Genomic DNA, 16,744 nt, shown 5'->3' on the forward strand with positions numbered 1-16,744 from the left:
TTGTTGATGGCAGCCATTCTGACAGGTGTGAGGTGATACCTCAGTCGTTTTAATTTGCATCTCTCTGATAGTTAGTGATGTTGAGCATTTTTTCACATATGGCTGATTCTTTTTTTTTTTTTTTTTTTTATCCTCACCCGAGGACATTTTTCCATTTTTTGTACAGATAGAGTGGGAGGGAGAGAGAGGAAGAGAGAGAGAGAGAAACATCGATGCGAAAGGGACACATCGAGTGGCTGCCACCCGCACGACCATCCAGGGCCGGGGACAAACTGCACCCGAGGTACATGCCCTTAGCGGGAACCGAACCCGGGTCTCTCTGGACCGCAGGCGGACGCTCTAATCGCTGAGCCAAACCGGCCAGAGCACTTATGGCTGATTCTTAAAAAGCAGTCAGCAACTAGCAAACAGCAGCATCTCAGAAAATATCCTCCAAGATTTAAATTCTGATCTAAAGCCGGGGCAAAGGCGGGAAGCATTCTCCTCTTACCAGCCACCAGCAGGCACCCCTTGAAGTGACAGCATGGCAAGTTGGAGGGAAACTCTTGAGATAAACCCTACCAGCACAGCACACAGCACTGTTACTGCTGAAGCACTGGCTTTCTGTTTCCATCTTTTCCACTCTGATTTTTGCAATTACGAAGTTTTGAGTATTAAAATTTATTTTTAATCTATGTTTGTATAAAGTAGCTATTTAATATTGAATGTAATCTAATTCAGCAGTCATTTTCTCCCATCCTTTCTGAGTAGGAAATACTGAATGAGCTGCTCTGGAGGGTGCATGCCTTAGAGAACGTGGCTTCTCTCAGGAGACCTCGTATAATCACAGGCTTTCTTTTTCTTATGTTTAGGTTTTAATCAGTATGCAGCTGATGTCTGGTGACCCATGTTTTAAAACGTAAGTCAATACTCAGTAAGTGAGTTATTTTCTGAAAATACAATAGTGATTTATTTGTTTCAAGTTTTAGAGTCCTATTATGTAGTGTTTACAAGCTAATACCAGTGAAGGGGGGATAGTTTCTCTCCTGGGTGACTGACCTGACCCTCACAGAAGTTACTGTTATCTGTTACCCAATGAGCTCTCCACACCCTGAATTATTTAAACTACAGGTCTTTTGTTATCTCCAGGTTTTGTGTGAAATTAGAAAAATTAATAATTTTTATTTGACCTCTGTAGACTTATTCATATCTTCAATAAATACCCAGTAAGTATCTTACCATGTGCTAGGCTCTGTTCTAGACCTGACAAAGAGCAGGGGAAAATAGACCAGGTCCCTTACATCTTGGAACTTATATTCTGAAACAAACAACAAACTAACAAGTAAATATATAATGTAAAGATGGCAGTGAGTACTTTGGAGATAAATAAAGCAGGGTAGGAGGACCAGGTGGGGGGTAAGTGTTACTGCTTTATATGAAGTAGTCCCGCCCTGGTAAAGATGATATTTGAAGGAGACGGGAAGCAGGCCATGCAGGTGTTTGGAGAAAGAGCATTTGAGAGAGAAGTAATGAAGACAAAGGCCTTCAGGGAGGAGTGTGTTTGGCCTATTCAAGTCACTGCCAGGAGACCAGTGTGTCGAGAGCAGAGTGAACGAGGAGGAGGGTAATAGGAGATGAGACCAGCTGATAAAGGATTTTGTGGCCATTATAGTAATAGTCTCATAGGCTACTTATAATCTAAATGAGATAAAAATCTCCTGGAGGGTTTAGAGCAGAGGAATAAAATGATCTAACTTACGGTGCTAAGTAGGAAATGCAATTTGTGAGAGCAGTGCAGGGGGCAGGCGAGAAGCAGGGAGAGGAGTTAGGCAGCTGTTCCATGGTTTGGGGGCTAAGTGACTAGGAGAAGGGTTTTTCCATGCACTGAAATGAACAGGTTGGGTGCTTGGGTGTTGGACATGTTAACTTTGAAATCCCTATTTCATATCCTTCCGGCATGTCAAGGGGGCAGTTGGATATGTGACTACAGAGTTCAGTGGGAAGCCCAGGTTGGAGAAACAAATTTGGAAATCATGACATTGTCAGCACATAGATACCCATTAAAACTGTGAGATTTGATTAAGGGACAGAAAGGGAGTGAGTATAAATAAAGAAAAGGACCACAGACTGAGGTGTGGGACACTCAGGCACGTTAGAGTTTGGGGAGCCAGCGAAAAACCAGCGAAGTAACAACCAGTGAGGTAGGAGGAAGGCACCAAAGGACAGCAGTCCTGAGAACCAGGTGAAGAACCTGTTCCAAACAGGAGGGAGTGATCGACAGTCACACAGGATGGAAGTAGGCCACGGAAATGAGGACTGAGGACTGACCTTTGGATTTTGCAATATAGACATTATTGGTGATCTTGACAAGCAATTCGGTAGAATACTCTTAGACTATAACCTTATTGGTTTGGGTTAAAAAGATTTTGGAAGAGAAAATTTGGAAATAGTACAGCGATGTTCCCCCCATCCACTGTTTCACTTTCCACAGTTTTAGTTATCCATGGTCAGTCATGGTCCAAAAATATTAAATGGAAAATTTCAGAAATGAACAGTTCATAAGATTTAAGTTGCATGCCATTCTGAGTAGCATGATGGAATATCATGCTGACCTGCTCTGTCACTCCTTTGATGTAAATCCCTTTGTCCAGCATCTCCACGCTGTATACACTCCCCACCCGTTAGTTATTTAGTAGCCGTCTTATGAGATCAACTGTCACGGTATCACAGTGCTTGTGTTCAGGTAACCCTGATTTTATTGTTATAGCTGTTCTCTTTTATTATTAGTTATGGTTGTTAATCTCTCACTGTGCCTAATTTATACAATGAACTTTATCATAGCTATGTATGTACAGGAAAAAACAGTACATACAGGGTTTGGTACTGTCCACAGTTTAAGCATCAACTGAGGGTCTTGAAACAGATCCCCCACAGATAAGGGGGATGACTGTGTTTGTTTATTGATAGAATGGTCTCGATGAGAGGGAGAAACATGAGGTAGAAGAGAAAAGGGACAGTTGCTAGAACAGTGACCTTGGGTTGTCGAGAGGGATGGAGGCAGAGAACAAGGCTGCAGGTGCAGTGGAAGCATATAGGAGTTGTTTTCAGATTGCTCCTGGTGTGCTAGTGAAATGGGAAACCAGGTGATCACTGGAGAGCAAGGATGTGAAATGTGGAGGTGTGGGTTTGAGGGAAGAGGAATGCTGTGTAAAGGCTTCTCAGAGTGGGCGAGTGAACTGACTGGGAGAACATAGGGATTGCCTGTCAGCAATTTGAAGACACTTAGTAATTAAACAAGCAAGTTAATTAAGTATTATTTAAATATCTGAGAAAGATACATTTAGAAAAGTAAAGAAAACATGAATCACTTCCCTAAGCATCACTTCATGTTTTTCTAACTCATTTTTATTGTTGAATGTATTACAGATGTTTCTCCCTTTTTTCCCCATTGACCCCTCCTCCCCAATCCCGCCCCCCTCCTGCCTTCCCCACACTATTGTTGGTGTCCATTGTTTATGCATATATGCATAGACATTCTTTGGTTTATCTCATCCCGCCCTCCCTCCCTCCAAGGTTCATCAGTCTAACAACAAATTTGTACTTCTTAATTCCTTCATCTTTTTCACCCATCCCCCCAGCCCCCACCCATCTGGCAAGCAACAAAATGTCTCTGTATCTATGAGTCTGTTTCTGTTCTGCTTGTTCATTTTGTTTGTATATTCAATTATTGATAGATATGTATTAATTGCCATTTCATTGTTTATATTTTTGTTCTTCTTCACCTTCAAGAAGACCCTTCAACATTTCATGTAATACTGGTTTAGTGGTGGTGAAGTCCTTTAGCTTTTTCTTGTCTGGGAAACTCTTGATAAATCCATCAATTCTAAATGAGAACTTTGCAGGATAGAGTAATCTTGGTTGTAGGTCATTGCTTTTCATCACCTTGAATATTTCTTGCCATTTCTTTCTGGCCTGCAAAGTTTCTTTTTTTTTTTTTATCCTCACCCAAGGACATTTTTTCATTTTTTGTTCAGGTAGAGTGGGAGGGAGAGAGAAGAACAGAGAGAGAGAGAGAAACATCGACGTGAAAGGAACACATCGAGCGGCTGCCACCCGCACGACTGACCAGAGCCGGGGACAAACTGCAACCGAGGTACGCGCCCTTAGCGGGAACGGAAGCCAGGTCTCTCAGGACCGCTGGCCGACGCTTTAACCGCTGAGCCAAACCGGCCAGGGCTGCAGTTTCTTTTGAGAAATCAGCTGACAGTCTTATGGGAGCTCCTTTGTACATAATGGACTGCTTTTTTCTCGCTGCTTTTAAGATTCTCTCTTTGTCTTTAACTTTTTGCATTTTGATGATGTGTCTTGGTGTGGGCCTCTTGGGGTTCAACTTGTTTGGGACTCTCTGTGCTTCCTGGACTTGTCTGTTTCCTTCACCAAGTTAGAGAAGTTTTCTGTCATCATTGTTTCAAGAAGATTTTCAATTTCTTGCTCTCTCTCTTCTTTAGGCACCCTTATTTTGCGAATGTTGGCACACTTAAAGTTGTCCCAGGGGTTCCTTACACTATTCTTTTTTCTTTTTGCTGTTTTGGTTGGGTGATTTTTTTGCTTTCTTTTATTTCAAATCAATAGTTTGCTTCTTGGCTTTACCTGCTCTACTATGGAATCTCTGTAAATTATTCTTTATTTCAGTTAGTGCATCCTTAATTTCTGACTGGTCCTTTTTGATGTTGTTGTTGTTCTCACTAGTTCCTCGGAGGTCTCCTTAAGTTCCTTGAAGGTCTCACTAAGTCCCTTGAATGTCTCACCAAGTTCCTTGAGCAACCTTATAACCTGTGTGTTTTTTTTTATTTTTTATTATTATTATTTTTAAATTTTGAGTTCTTTTTTTTTCCTTTATTGATTTGAGAGAGGTAGGAACATCCATGAGAGAGAACATCGATTGGCCGCCTCCTACATGCCCCCCACTGGGGACCAGGCCCATAACCTGGGCATATGCCCTAACCAGTACTCGAACTGGCGACCTCTTGGTGCATGGGTCATTGCTCAACCACTGAGCCACATTGACTGGGCATAACCTGTGTTTTGAACTCTGCATCCGATTGATAGCTTATCTCCATTTTGTTTAGTTCTTTTCCTGGAGTTTTGTTCTGTTCTTTCATTTGGGACATGTTTCTTTGTCTCTTCATTTTGGTTGCTTCCCTGTGATTGTTTCTATGTATTAGGTAGAGTTTCTGTGTCTCCTAGGCTTCGTAGGGTGGCCTACTGTTGTAGGTGTCCTGTAGGATTTAGTGGCACAGCCTCCCTGATCAGCCCAGCTGGGCCCTTGAGGTGCACCCCTAGTGTGGACTGTATACCCTTCTGTTGTATTTGATTACTGTTGGCACATCAGGTTGATCAGCTGCAAGGACTGGCTGTGCCCACTGACCACTGGCCTCTGACTCCCTTGGAGGATCAGCTGTGCAGGGGCCCACCACACAGAGCAAGACTTTCTTTAGCAGGGCTCTGGTACCCACTGAGTCCACTCATTGAGTGTGTCACTTGAGGTAGTTGGGTGGTGGTGTTTCATTGTGGTCTGAAGCTGTCCACTGGGTGTGCTGGCTCTGGGGCAAGGTCAGCCACTGCCTGTGTTTGGTCTGGGGCCACCCGGAATAAGCTACAAAGTGATCTGCAGATGGCTGCTTCTTGTGCTGGGCGTGGAGGTATCCAGGAAAAGCCAAGTTGTGAACCAAGTCTGGCTGCTTCTAGTGCCCAGCCTGGGGCCACTTAATGAGAGGTATGGGGGTTGTTGAGACCAGATGCTGCTTGTTTGAGAGATTTTAGGAAACTCTGAAGCAGGATCCAAGACAGGCCAATCCTGTGGTAAAGCCTTTGGGAACAGCTTGGGTGGGCTGAAAGTTGGGTGGGGCGGGGCCTCAGGGAATCACCAGGGTGAGGCTACCAGTATGAGCCAGGTTGCTGGAGTCCCAGATATGGTGGCCCTCTGCCTGCCCTGTGGGGGAACGGCTCACCAAAGGAAAAAGGACCTCTGCCAGCACGTCTGTCCGTCTGTCTGGGAGAAAGCTGCCCCTCCAGCCCTCATCCTGAGGCCAAACAGCTCGGTTCTTCCTTGTTCTCTGGCGCCCCTCAAGCTTTCTCCGCTCTGAGCTTAGAGGGAGCAAGTCCGAGTAAGTCTATGCGCGGGCCCTTTAAGAGGAGCTGCCTGGGGCTCCAGCTGCCTCAGCCTCCCTGAGCCTCAGTTCCCTCTGCTTTTTCCAGCCAGATGTGTTGAGGATTCTCTTCCTGGCACTGGAAGCCTGAGCGGGGCACCTGGTGTGGGACGGGGACCCCTCAGTCCTCAGGGAGGACCTTCCCAGCCGAGGTGTCCTTCTGATTTTTATCCGCCACACGTGGGTGTGGGACCAGCCTGTTCGCCTCCACCCTCCTGCCAGTCTGGATGTGGCTGCTGCTTTAATTCCGTAGTTGTAGGACTCCATCCAGCTCGATGTCAGGCGGTTCTGAATGATGGTTGTGTTGTAGTTTCCTTGTAATTTGATGTGGTTGTGGGAGGAGGGGATCCCCCGTTTACCTGCGCCGCCATCTTGACGCGACTACCACTTCGTGTTTTGTTTTTTATTTTTATTTTTTTTATCTTCACCTGAGGGCATTTTTCAATTTTTTGTTCAGATAGAGTGGGAGAGAGAGAGAGGGGAAAGAAGAGAGAGAGAGTGAGAAACATCGATGTGAAAGGGACACATCGAGTGGCTGCCTCCCGCACGGCCCTGACCCAACCAGGGCCGGGGACAAACTGCAACCGAAGTACGTGCCCTTAGTGGGAACAAAACCCGGGTCTCTCTGGACCGCAGGCCACCACTTCGTGTTTCTAATAGCTAGATCTATAAGTTCTCTCCTTATATATTGTTTTGTAAGGATGAAAATATATATTTTAATTCAAATCAATTATTGATTAAAACTATGCATTTTCTTCTAACTTAGGCTTCCTGTGCTATCTTCTCTCAAACCAGAATTTCCCGGTTTTTTCTTTATTTCCTGTTTTCTTGGGACTAAACCATTTTTGCTATACCGTTTTTGGTTTCTTGGGTGACAGTGTTTTTCTAATGGAATCACTTTAGGATAAAATGAGAAAAGTGGCAGCAAAACTTAGTAGAAGAATGTGAATTCATCATTTCTTCTCATGGACTTTTTATAAATAGTCTCTTACTGACCTTTTCTCTACCATTTTCTCTCCCTGCCTGTGAAACTCAAATACTGTGAAAATCTCAAAAATAGATCACCTTATGTTCTGTATTATCTCTACAAATACAATTCTGGCAATCTAGAGCTTATATTTATAGAGACTTTTATAATTTATTAGAATAAATACATTATTTCATCATAAGAAATATAAAAATATTTTCTAGAAGAATCAAACCCCTAATATTTGCTTTCTCTTTCCTTTGAATATCTGAAAGTGTGCAACTTTCAGTTGAAAAGGGCAACTCTAACACTTACATGCACTGAGTAGGGATTGAACAGGAAAATGTTTGAACGGCCATGTAAAAAGTAAAATTTTCATTAAGTTATATATATTTTTTTCTTTGATTTTAGAGAGAGGGAGAAGGAGGGAGAGGGAGAGAGATAGAAACATCAGTGAGAGAACATCGATTGACTGCCTCCTGCATGCCCCCCACTGGGGATTTGGCCCACAACTTGGGCTTGTGCCCTGACCAGGAATCGAACTGGCAACCTCTTGGTGCATGGGTCGATGCCCAACCACTGAGCCCCACCAGCCAGGCCCAAGTGATATTTTAACATATATCAAATATGTAAAATCAGAGTACTTTAGCCCTGGCCGGTTTGGCTCAGCGGTTGGAGCGTCGGCCTGCAGTACAGAGAGACCCAGGTTCGGTTCCCGCTAGGGGCATGTACCTCGGTTGCAGTTTGTCCCCGGCCCTGGTTGGTCGTGCGGGTGGCAGCCACTCGATGTGTCCCTTCACGTTGCTGTTTCTCTCTCTCTCTCTCTCCCTCCCGCTCTATCTGAGCAAAAAATGGAAAAAGTGTCCTCGGGTGAGGATAAAAAAAAAAATCAGAGTACTTTAGAGCTGAAAAGAATTTTGGAAGTTGTCTAGTTTGGTGATTTTTTCCCCCAGAATATTTAGCCACAAAATGTTTTACTCAAATGTGTTATGAATCCCGGTATATAACATTTTTTTTCTATTGAGAGGCAAAGGGTGTAATACCCTCCTACCCCTGAAGTCCCTGAGGAGAAGCCAGTTCAGAAAGTGTTGGTATAATCCAAGATCAAAGCCCAGAGAAGTTGAGTGGCTAGACTGTGTGTTTGTCTGTAAGAAGCAGATTTTTTGTTGTTGTTAATCCTCACCAAGGACATTTTTCCATTGATTTTTTAGATAGACTGGAAGGGAGGAAGAGAGAGAGAAATATCAGTGTGAAAGAGACACATCAATTGGTTGCCTCCCGCACAATCCCCACTAGGACTAGGGATCAAACCTGCAACCCAGGTATGTGCCCTTGACCAGGAATCGAACCCAAGACCCTTCAGTCAGTCTGTGGGCCAGCACTCTAACCACTGAGCAAAACTGGCCAGGGCTAAGACACAGATTTAAATAACCACTGGAGAGGTTCTTTCTACTATTCTCCCTGCTTTTGTCTGTCTTTGAATTTTTCATAATATAAAGTTTTTATTTTATTTATTTGTGTATTTTAATTTTTATTTATTTATTTATTTATTTTTTGGTATGTGCCCCTAGCGGGAACCGGACCTGGGACTCTCTGGTCCTCAGGCGTCAGCCGCTCCAACCGCTGAACCAAACTGGCCAGGGCATAATATAACGTTTTTAAATCTACTAGAAAAACTAACAAGAGTAGAGCCAACCATTAACATTCTCAGATTCAAATGCTAGTTTGGATGTTTTCTGAACAGAAGATCTGTGGCATAGATTGTATAGTTCTTCTGAAGCAAACTTTATGCTAAAGGCCAATATATATGAAGAAGACAGCTGGTAAGTCATCCTCTAACCACCTGCCCTAAACTCCATTTTGTAGTTCTGTACAACTCATCAAATAGCCACCAACTCTTGTAAAGGAATGAAACTGACTCTGGAAAGAAAGCCAGCCACTAGTGTTGATCAAGAAAGAGGGTATGGCCCTGGCCAGTTTGCCTCAGCGGTTAGAGCGTCGGCCTGCGGTCCAGAGAGACCCGGGTTCGGTTCCCGCTAAGGGCATGTACCTCGGTTGCAGTTTGTCCCTGGCCCAGGTTGGGTTGTGTGGGTGGCGACCACTCGATGTGTCCCTTTCACGTCAATGTTTCTCTCTCTCTCTCTCCCCCTCCCACTCTATCTGAACAAAATATGGAAAAATGTCCTCAGGTGAGGATAAAAATAAAAAAAAAAGAAAGAGGGTGTTTAGAGAGCAATTATATACTATATCGGCATTCCATAATTTGTGATGAAGCAGATAGAGGGATGATGTAACCCTCTTGTGTAGCTAGGGCTCTGAAGCATTCATTCTCTAGAAGGAAGGAAATTACTATTTGTCAGAATGATCTAATGAATATTACTGTCTCCCGGTTTAGTTCTTAAAACAACTCTGTGGTTTGAGTAGTATTCATACCCACCCCCCTTATTGATTTTGGAGAGAGAGGAAGGGAGAAGGAAAGAGAGTTAGAAACACTGATGAAAGAGAACATCTGTTGGTCACCTCCTGCATGCCCCGCACTGGGGATTTGGCCCACAACCTGGGCATGGGCCCTGACTGGGAATTGAACCAGTGACCTCTTGGTGCATGGGTCAATGCTCAACCACTGAAGCACACCAGCCAGGCATTATCCATATTTTCAAGTGAGGATATTGAGTCTCAGGGTTCTGGAATATGCCCATTTATTCAGTACATATGTGTTCATTGCCTATCATGTGCTAACATTTACCAGACTGAGAGACCAGCTGCTGCTCTGAAGGAGTCACAGTTTACGTGGGAGACAGACACACAGCATATGGTGTTAAAGAGGCATAGACGGTCCCCAGCTACTTTTCTTAAAAGCCAGGGAAGTCTTCACTGAGGAAGTGACACTGAGCTAAGTGTTCAAGGATGATTAGAAAATTGCTAAGCAGAGGAGGTGGGTAGAGATGTTCCAGGGAGAGAAAAGAGCTTGCCCAAGTTTGTGGCACTGCTATAGGACATGGAATGTTTACAGAATACCACATAGATAGTATTGTCATTGTAGGTGGTCATTTTTCGCGTGCTCTTAACATTACTGGGAAACTAAAACAAAACAATTTCATCTTTTTCTGTAATCGAGCCATATTAAATAATTTCTGATAAAGGATATAAAAACATTTTCAGAGCAAAGGGCATAACAGAATAAAAGCTGGCATGTGACAGGCACTCAGTGATTCTTTTTTTTTAACTTATCTCTGTTGTTGAATGTATTACAGATGTTTCTCCCTTTTCCCCTATTGACCCCCTTCCTTCCCACCCCCCTCCTGCCTTTCCCCACACTGTTGTTTGTGTCCATTGCTCATGCATATATGCATAAAGTTCTTTAGTTTATTTCTCCCCTTACTCTTCCCTTTGAGGTTTGTCAGTCTAACAGCCAATTTGTACTTCTTAATCCCTTCATCTTTTTCACCCATTCCCCCAAACATCCTTCCATCTGGCAACCAACAAAATGTTCTCTGTATCTATGAGAATGTTTCTGTTCTGCTTGTTCATTTTGTTTGTAGATTCAATTGTCAATAGATATGTATTTATTGCCATTTTGTTTGTTCATATTTTTTATCTTTTTCTTCATAAAGACCCTTCAACATTTCATATAATACCGGTCTGGTGATGATGAACTCCTTTAGCTTTTTCTTGTCTGGGAAACTATATGTCCATCGAGTCTAAATGATAGCTTTGCAGGATAGAGTAATCTTGGTTGTAGGTTCTTGCTTTTCATCACTCTGAATATTTCTTGCCACTTCCTTCTGGCCTGCAAAGTTTCTTTTAAGAAATCAGCTGAGCCCTGGCTGGTTTGGCTCAGCAGTTAGAGCGTCGGCCTGCAGTCCAGAGAGACCTGGCCAAATAACTTGCATTCTGCCTGCACTGTGAACATACAGATAAGTTGCACCCCTGCTGGGTTCGGTTCCCGCTAAGGGCACGTACCTTGGTTGCAGTTTGTCCCCAGCCCTTGTTGGGTCATGGAGGTGCCAACCACTTGATGTTTCTCTTTCTCTCCCTCTCACTCTATCTGAACAAAAAACGAAAAAAATGTCCTCGGTTAAGGATTTAAAAAAAAGAGAGAAGAAAGAAATCAGCTGACAGTCTTATGGGAGCTCCCTTGTAGGCAACTAACTGTTTTTCTTTTGCTGCTTTTAAGATTCTCTCTTTGTCTTGAACCTTTTGCATTTTTTTTTATCCTCACCCGAGGACATTTTTTTCCCATATTTTGTTCAGATAGAGTGGGGGAGAGAGAGAGAGAGAATCATCGATGTGAAAAGGACACATCGAGTGGTTGCCACCCTCACCAGGGCCCAACCAGGGCCGGGGACAAACTGCAACCAAGGTACTTGCCCTTATCGGGAACCGAACCCGGGTCTCTGTGGACCGCAGGCCGACACTCTAACCGCTGAGCCAAACTGGCCAGGGCTTGAACCTTTTGCATTTTGATGATGATGTGTTTTGGTATGGGCCTCTTTTGGGGTTCATCTTGTTTAGGACTCTCTGTGCTTCCTGGACTTGTATGTCTGTTTCCTTCACCAAGTTAGGGAAGTTTTCTGCCATTATCGTTTCAAATAGGTTTTCAATTTCTTCTTCTCTCTCTTCTCCTTCTGGCACCCCCATGATGCGAATGTTGGCACGCTTGAAGTTGTCCCAGGGGCTTCTTACACTATCCTCATTTTTTTTTTATTCTTTTTTCTTTTGGCTGTTCTGATTGGGCATTTGGCACCCCCATGATGCGAATGTTGGCACGCTTGAAGTTGTCCCAGGGGCTTCTTACACTATCCTCATTTTTTTTTTTATTCTTTTTTCTTTTGGCTGTTCTGATTGGGTGTTTTTTGCTTCCTTATATTCCAAATTGATGGTTTGCTTCTTGGCTTTACATGCTCTATTATGGAATCTCTATAAATTATTCTTTATTTCAGTTAATGCATCCTTCATTTCTGACTGGTCCTTTATTATGTTCTTGAGGCCCTCACTAAGTTCACTGAGGTTCTCACTAAGTTCATTGAGCATCCTTATAAGCAGTGTTTTGAACTCTGCTTCTGTTAGATTGCTTATCTCCATTTCATTTCGTTCTTTTACTGGAGTTTTGTTCTGTTCTTTCATTTGGGATGTGTTTTTTTGACTCCTCATTTTGGCTACCTCCTTGTGTTTGTTTCTATGTATTAGGTAGAGCTGCTATATCTCCTGGGCTTCCCAGGGTGGCCTATTGCAGTAGGTGTCCTGTAGGGTCCAGTGGCACAGCCTCCCTGGTCTCCCAGCTGGGCCCTCAAGGTGCACCCGTCATGTGGACTTTGCGCCCTTCTGTTGTAATTGAGTCTTAATTGCAGTTTCGATGTGGCTTCTTTAATTTTGTGGTTGTAGGACTTCCATTCAGCTTGATTTCAGGTGGTTTTGAATGATAGTAGTTCTGTAGTTTAGTTGTAATTTTGATGTGGTTGTGGGAGGAGGCAATACCACATTTACCTACGCCACCATCTTGACCAGAAGCCACTCAGTGATTCTTTATTCAACAAAACTGAGTTGTCTAAGGAGCTGCCAAGGCCCAGCTAAGATTTTCGATCCTTCATTTGCCTTAATATCAATCCCCGTGGTGATGAATTCTCTCCATAATATTTAGTGGCCCTCGTATTAAAGCAGTTAGTACAGTGGCTGAAATTATCAAGGGTTGGGGTTCTTCAGGTGTGTTGAGACTGCAGCTCAAGGGGTGCCAGACTGAAGGTATTGCTGCCAGTGCTGTGGCTGTGAAGTCAGGCCGGGCAGCAACGAGTGGAGCCAGAGGGAGAGTGATAGAGAGCGAGAAGGGGAAGAGGCCTCAGGCTGGGAGCTCCACAGGGTTGGAAAACAGGTCTAAGAGGTGGAGGGCTGGAGACACTGTAATCAGGCCATCTGTGAAAGGGAAACCAAAGGAACTGGCATGGAAAGATAAGTGTTTAGACAGGCAGGCCTGAGTCAACATCAATGATTAATGACTGGCTGTGGACTCCATTCTTTGGAGGTGTATTTCTTTTTATTTATTTTTTAATACATTTTTATTGATTTCAGAGAGAGACAGAAATATTGATCAGCTGCCTCCTGGAAGCCCCCTACTGGGGATCAAGCCCATAACCTGGGCATGTGCCCTGACTGGGAATCGAACCTGCAGCCTCCTGGTACATGGGATGATGCTCAACCAACTGAGCCACAACAGCCAGCTGGAAATGTGGGGTTTTTTTACATTAGTTTTTCTTACAGAATATTGCAGGTTTTTTTCACCAAGCTGTTTCACGTTATAGCAGGTCCTCGAATAACATTGCTTTGTTATAACATTGATGAGATTTTGTAGGAACTTAACTTTTGTTGATACCAGTTGGCCTATGGTAAAATTGGTCTTGTTTTGCTTCAAGTTTCAGAACCTATCAACAATATTAAGTGAGGATTTATTGTATTAGAAATATAGCTTTTGGTATTTGAAGAGGTAAATCTAGGCCAAACTGCAAAGGACCTTGTATTGCCATTATCCCTAAGGAGCTGTTGAAGCGATTTAAATCAGAGAGTAACTAGTTCATAGTGCATATTTCAAAAAGACCACAGTGGCAGTAGCAGGAAGAAGAGCTAGGAGACTCGTGCAGTTATCCAGCAAAAGGACAAAGGCCAGACTAAAGTGTAGTGGGGGTGGAGAAGAGAGGATGAATGGGAAAAATATTAAGAGAGAATCCGTGGAATTTGGAGATTAATTGGATGTGGAGAAATGTGAGTAGGAAGGAGACAGAGGGCATCTCGGGGTCTAGTTTTGGTGACTTTGTGGATTGTGAAGGCATTCACAGAATTAAGGAATACAAGAAGAAAACAGATTTGGAGAAAGAAGGTGAGTTTAGGTGGGGATATATTGACTTTGATGTACCTGCAGGACAAATACTTGAAGATTTCTCAATGGGATATGGGATTTTGGAAATTAGGAGATCCTGGGATATAACTCATCTATAAATAAAATAGGTTTAATGGCGATCTTAAGTGCCTATCCTCAAGAATCTGAATCAGCTTCACGATTACTTCGACCCCTTCCTATTTTATCTCAGGTCACCGAGGGGCAGTCTCTAGGAAAATGTGGTCTCTGGAAATCAAACTCAGAAGGTTAGGAATGTTTTATTTAAAAAAAAAAAAAGAATTCCTGTTGGAACTCAGACTTGCGCCTTCCCGCTTCACAGCTCCACATGGATTCAGGAGCCTTGAATTAGCCAAGAAGAAGATATCCATTACCTCCTTCCAGAGAATCCAGCCCAAAAAGCAAATCTAAACAACTGGGGCTGTTTATAGGCTCTCCCTGGGGCAGGTGAACTGTTTTTAGAGAAGACAGTAGATGCAAAAACCATGAGTACCATTGAAGAAGTTAGTGGAGCCGGTAAGAGGGCGGCGGCGGCAGCAGCAGCAGCAGCAGCAGCAGCAGCAGCAGCAGCAGCAGCAGCAGCAGGAGGTGGAGGCGGCATTCCCCTCCAACCTCAGATCAGAGGGTCTTGGAGCTGCCTCCTCCACCTCACATGCTTCCCTGCCTTGTCTGCAGTTCAAGGTGGCAGATGGAGCACCTTGCACTGATAGTGCTGGGGACACACTGACAGAGCTCTTCTCTTTTCTGGGCTCACATTTTTTGTTGTGTAAAAGAACCCCCCACCCCATGGTTTTGAGGATACTCATACATTACTTGTTGACTTTTATTACTTCCACCCTCAAAGAGGTAACATTACAGGTACCTTACTGAGGCCATGTACTAACCACACAACTAGTCTCTAACCCGTAAACCAAGTTCTGATGCTTAGAAATGCTTATTTCCAGGCCTCCTTCTACTTCAATGTCTATACCAATTGCTGGTGAATCCGAGTCACTGGAAGAAGATAGAAAAGGGGGAGAGACTCTCAAAATCCATCTTGGAATTGCAGGTATGGCTGTGTAGTTCACTGGGTTATTTTTTTTATCCTCACCTGAGAACTTTTTTTTTTTTTTTTTTGCATTCATCTTGAGATAGAGCGGGAGGGAGAGAGGGAGGAAGAGAGAGAGAGAAACATTGATGTGAGAGAGACACATCAAGTGGTTGCCACCTACACGACCTCAACCAGGGCCTGGGACAAACTGCAAGCAAGGTACGCACCCTTAGTGGGAACCAAACCCGGGCCTCTCTGGTCTGCAGCCGATACTAACCGCTGAGCCAAACCAGCCAGGGCTCACTGGGTTTTTAATCTGTGAGATTCCTATAGTCCTGCCCACATTTAAAATTCTTTGGGTATATGACTTGAAGTGGGTTAGTATCAGCAGAGTTTCAATTATGCAGTTTTTGGTTAAGGCAATGCTTTGTTTTGTCTAAATGTTTTGCCCTGACAGGTTAAAAGCCTAATGCTGTGATGACACCCCCCACACACATTGTACCCCACAGATACCACAGGACACTGCAGGATTAGCATCCTGAATCCTTTGTGTACTTTTAACCTTTCCATTTGCTCCTCCTCGTCAGTATTTCAGTAATCAAATTCTTTCTCATACTGAAAACACAAAAATTCATTAACTGGCCCTACATCCTTCTCTATCTCCTGCTCTTTAAGCTCTCCTTCCCCTCCTCCTCTCTTACACTTTTTATAGCCAAGCTTCCAGAAAGAATATCCTGCCCACTTAATCCTAAACATACACACAGCCTGGCTTCTGCCCTCCAGTGACATGACTGTCGCTTCCTTTGGCACTTTTTCTGCTCTCGTTTGACTTGGCCGTTTATCTTTCTCGAAGCATTCTCTTCCCGTGGCTTCCATGGCTTCCGTGGCTCCCGTGGCTCCCGTGACTTTGGCCTTTCCTTTTCTAGCATCTTGGAGGCTTCTTTTTCTTTCCTCTTCCTCTTAAATATTGGTGTTCCACAGGATTTGGTTCCCTTTGCTCACTCTCCCCGGACAATGTAATCTATACCCTCGGATTTCACTATCACACAAATGTGAATGTGATCATGTCAGTAAGAGTTAAATACTTTTAGTTTACAAATTTGTGTTGCCTCACACCTTCCTCCTGGATGCCAGGTACATATTTCCAAGTGCTTTTTGGGAAGGTCTACTTCATGTCACATGTTAGACTGAAACCCATCTGTTTATCTTTCTCGTCAGCTAGATTCTGAGTTCTTCATGGTGAGGTCTTGGTCGTCTTCCTGTCTCCAGCATAATGCCAGAGACATAGTAGAAGTTCATTGAATAGTGAATGACACGGTGCCCTCAGGTGTCTCAGCTCCACAAATCTAGCACAAGTCTTTTTAAGTCCCCCTTCTGTAGTTTCTATCTTGGTTATCCTGACACACACTTCTGCTTAGGATTGAGTCCTGTCACTTGTGTCTGCTAAATATCTCTCACTCTCAGCTGGATCGTTATTAAAACCTTTCCCCCTTTGCCCTGTTTATCCCATTGCCAAAGTGGTCTTCCCAAAATATAGATCTGGTCGTGTCATACCCTTGCTTAAAGCAATTGAGTTATTTCCTTCTTTAAACTTATAGGAGGTCCTTCATTAGCAGCACCTGCTCATCTCTCTTTTTCCTTCAGTCACCTCTACCTGCATCCTGTGTGCCAAC

General features: G+C 43.7%; 1 protein-coding gene across 2 annotated transcripts in view; it reads left to right on the forward strand.

The window, feature by feature from the left end:
* The window catches only part of FAM102B (family with sequence similarity 102 member B), a 71,477-nt gene that overhangs the window by 43,233 nt on the left and 11,500 nt on the right, over nucleotides 1-16,744 (forward strand). For both annotated transcript variants that reach the window (XR_004960957.1, XM_036273353.1), the window contains exons 5-6: nucleotides 852-898; nucleotides 14,986-15,089. Coding sequence is in view for 1 of the 2 variants with exons in the window: in XM_036273353.1 (XP_036129246.1) it covers nucleotides 852-898; nucleotides 14,986-15,089 (151 nt within the window). In the remaining variant the exon portion in view is untranslated. The remainder of the gene's footprint in view (nucleotides 1-851; nucleotides 899-14,985; nucleotides 15,090-16,744) is intronic.

The sequence above is a fragment of the Molossus molossus genome, unplaced genomic scaffold (genome assembly GCF_014108415.1).
Source record: "Molossus molossus isolate mMolMol1 unplaced genomic scaffold, mMolMol1.p scaffold_m16_p_20, whole genome shotgun sequence".
Lineage (NCBI taxonomy): Eukaryota > Metazoa > Chordata > Mammalia > Chiroptera > Molossidae > Molossus > Molossus molossus.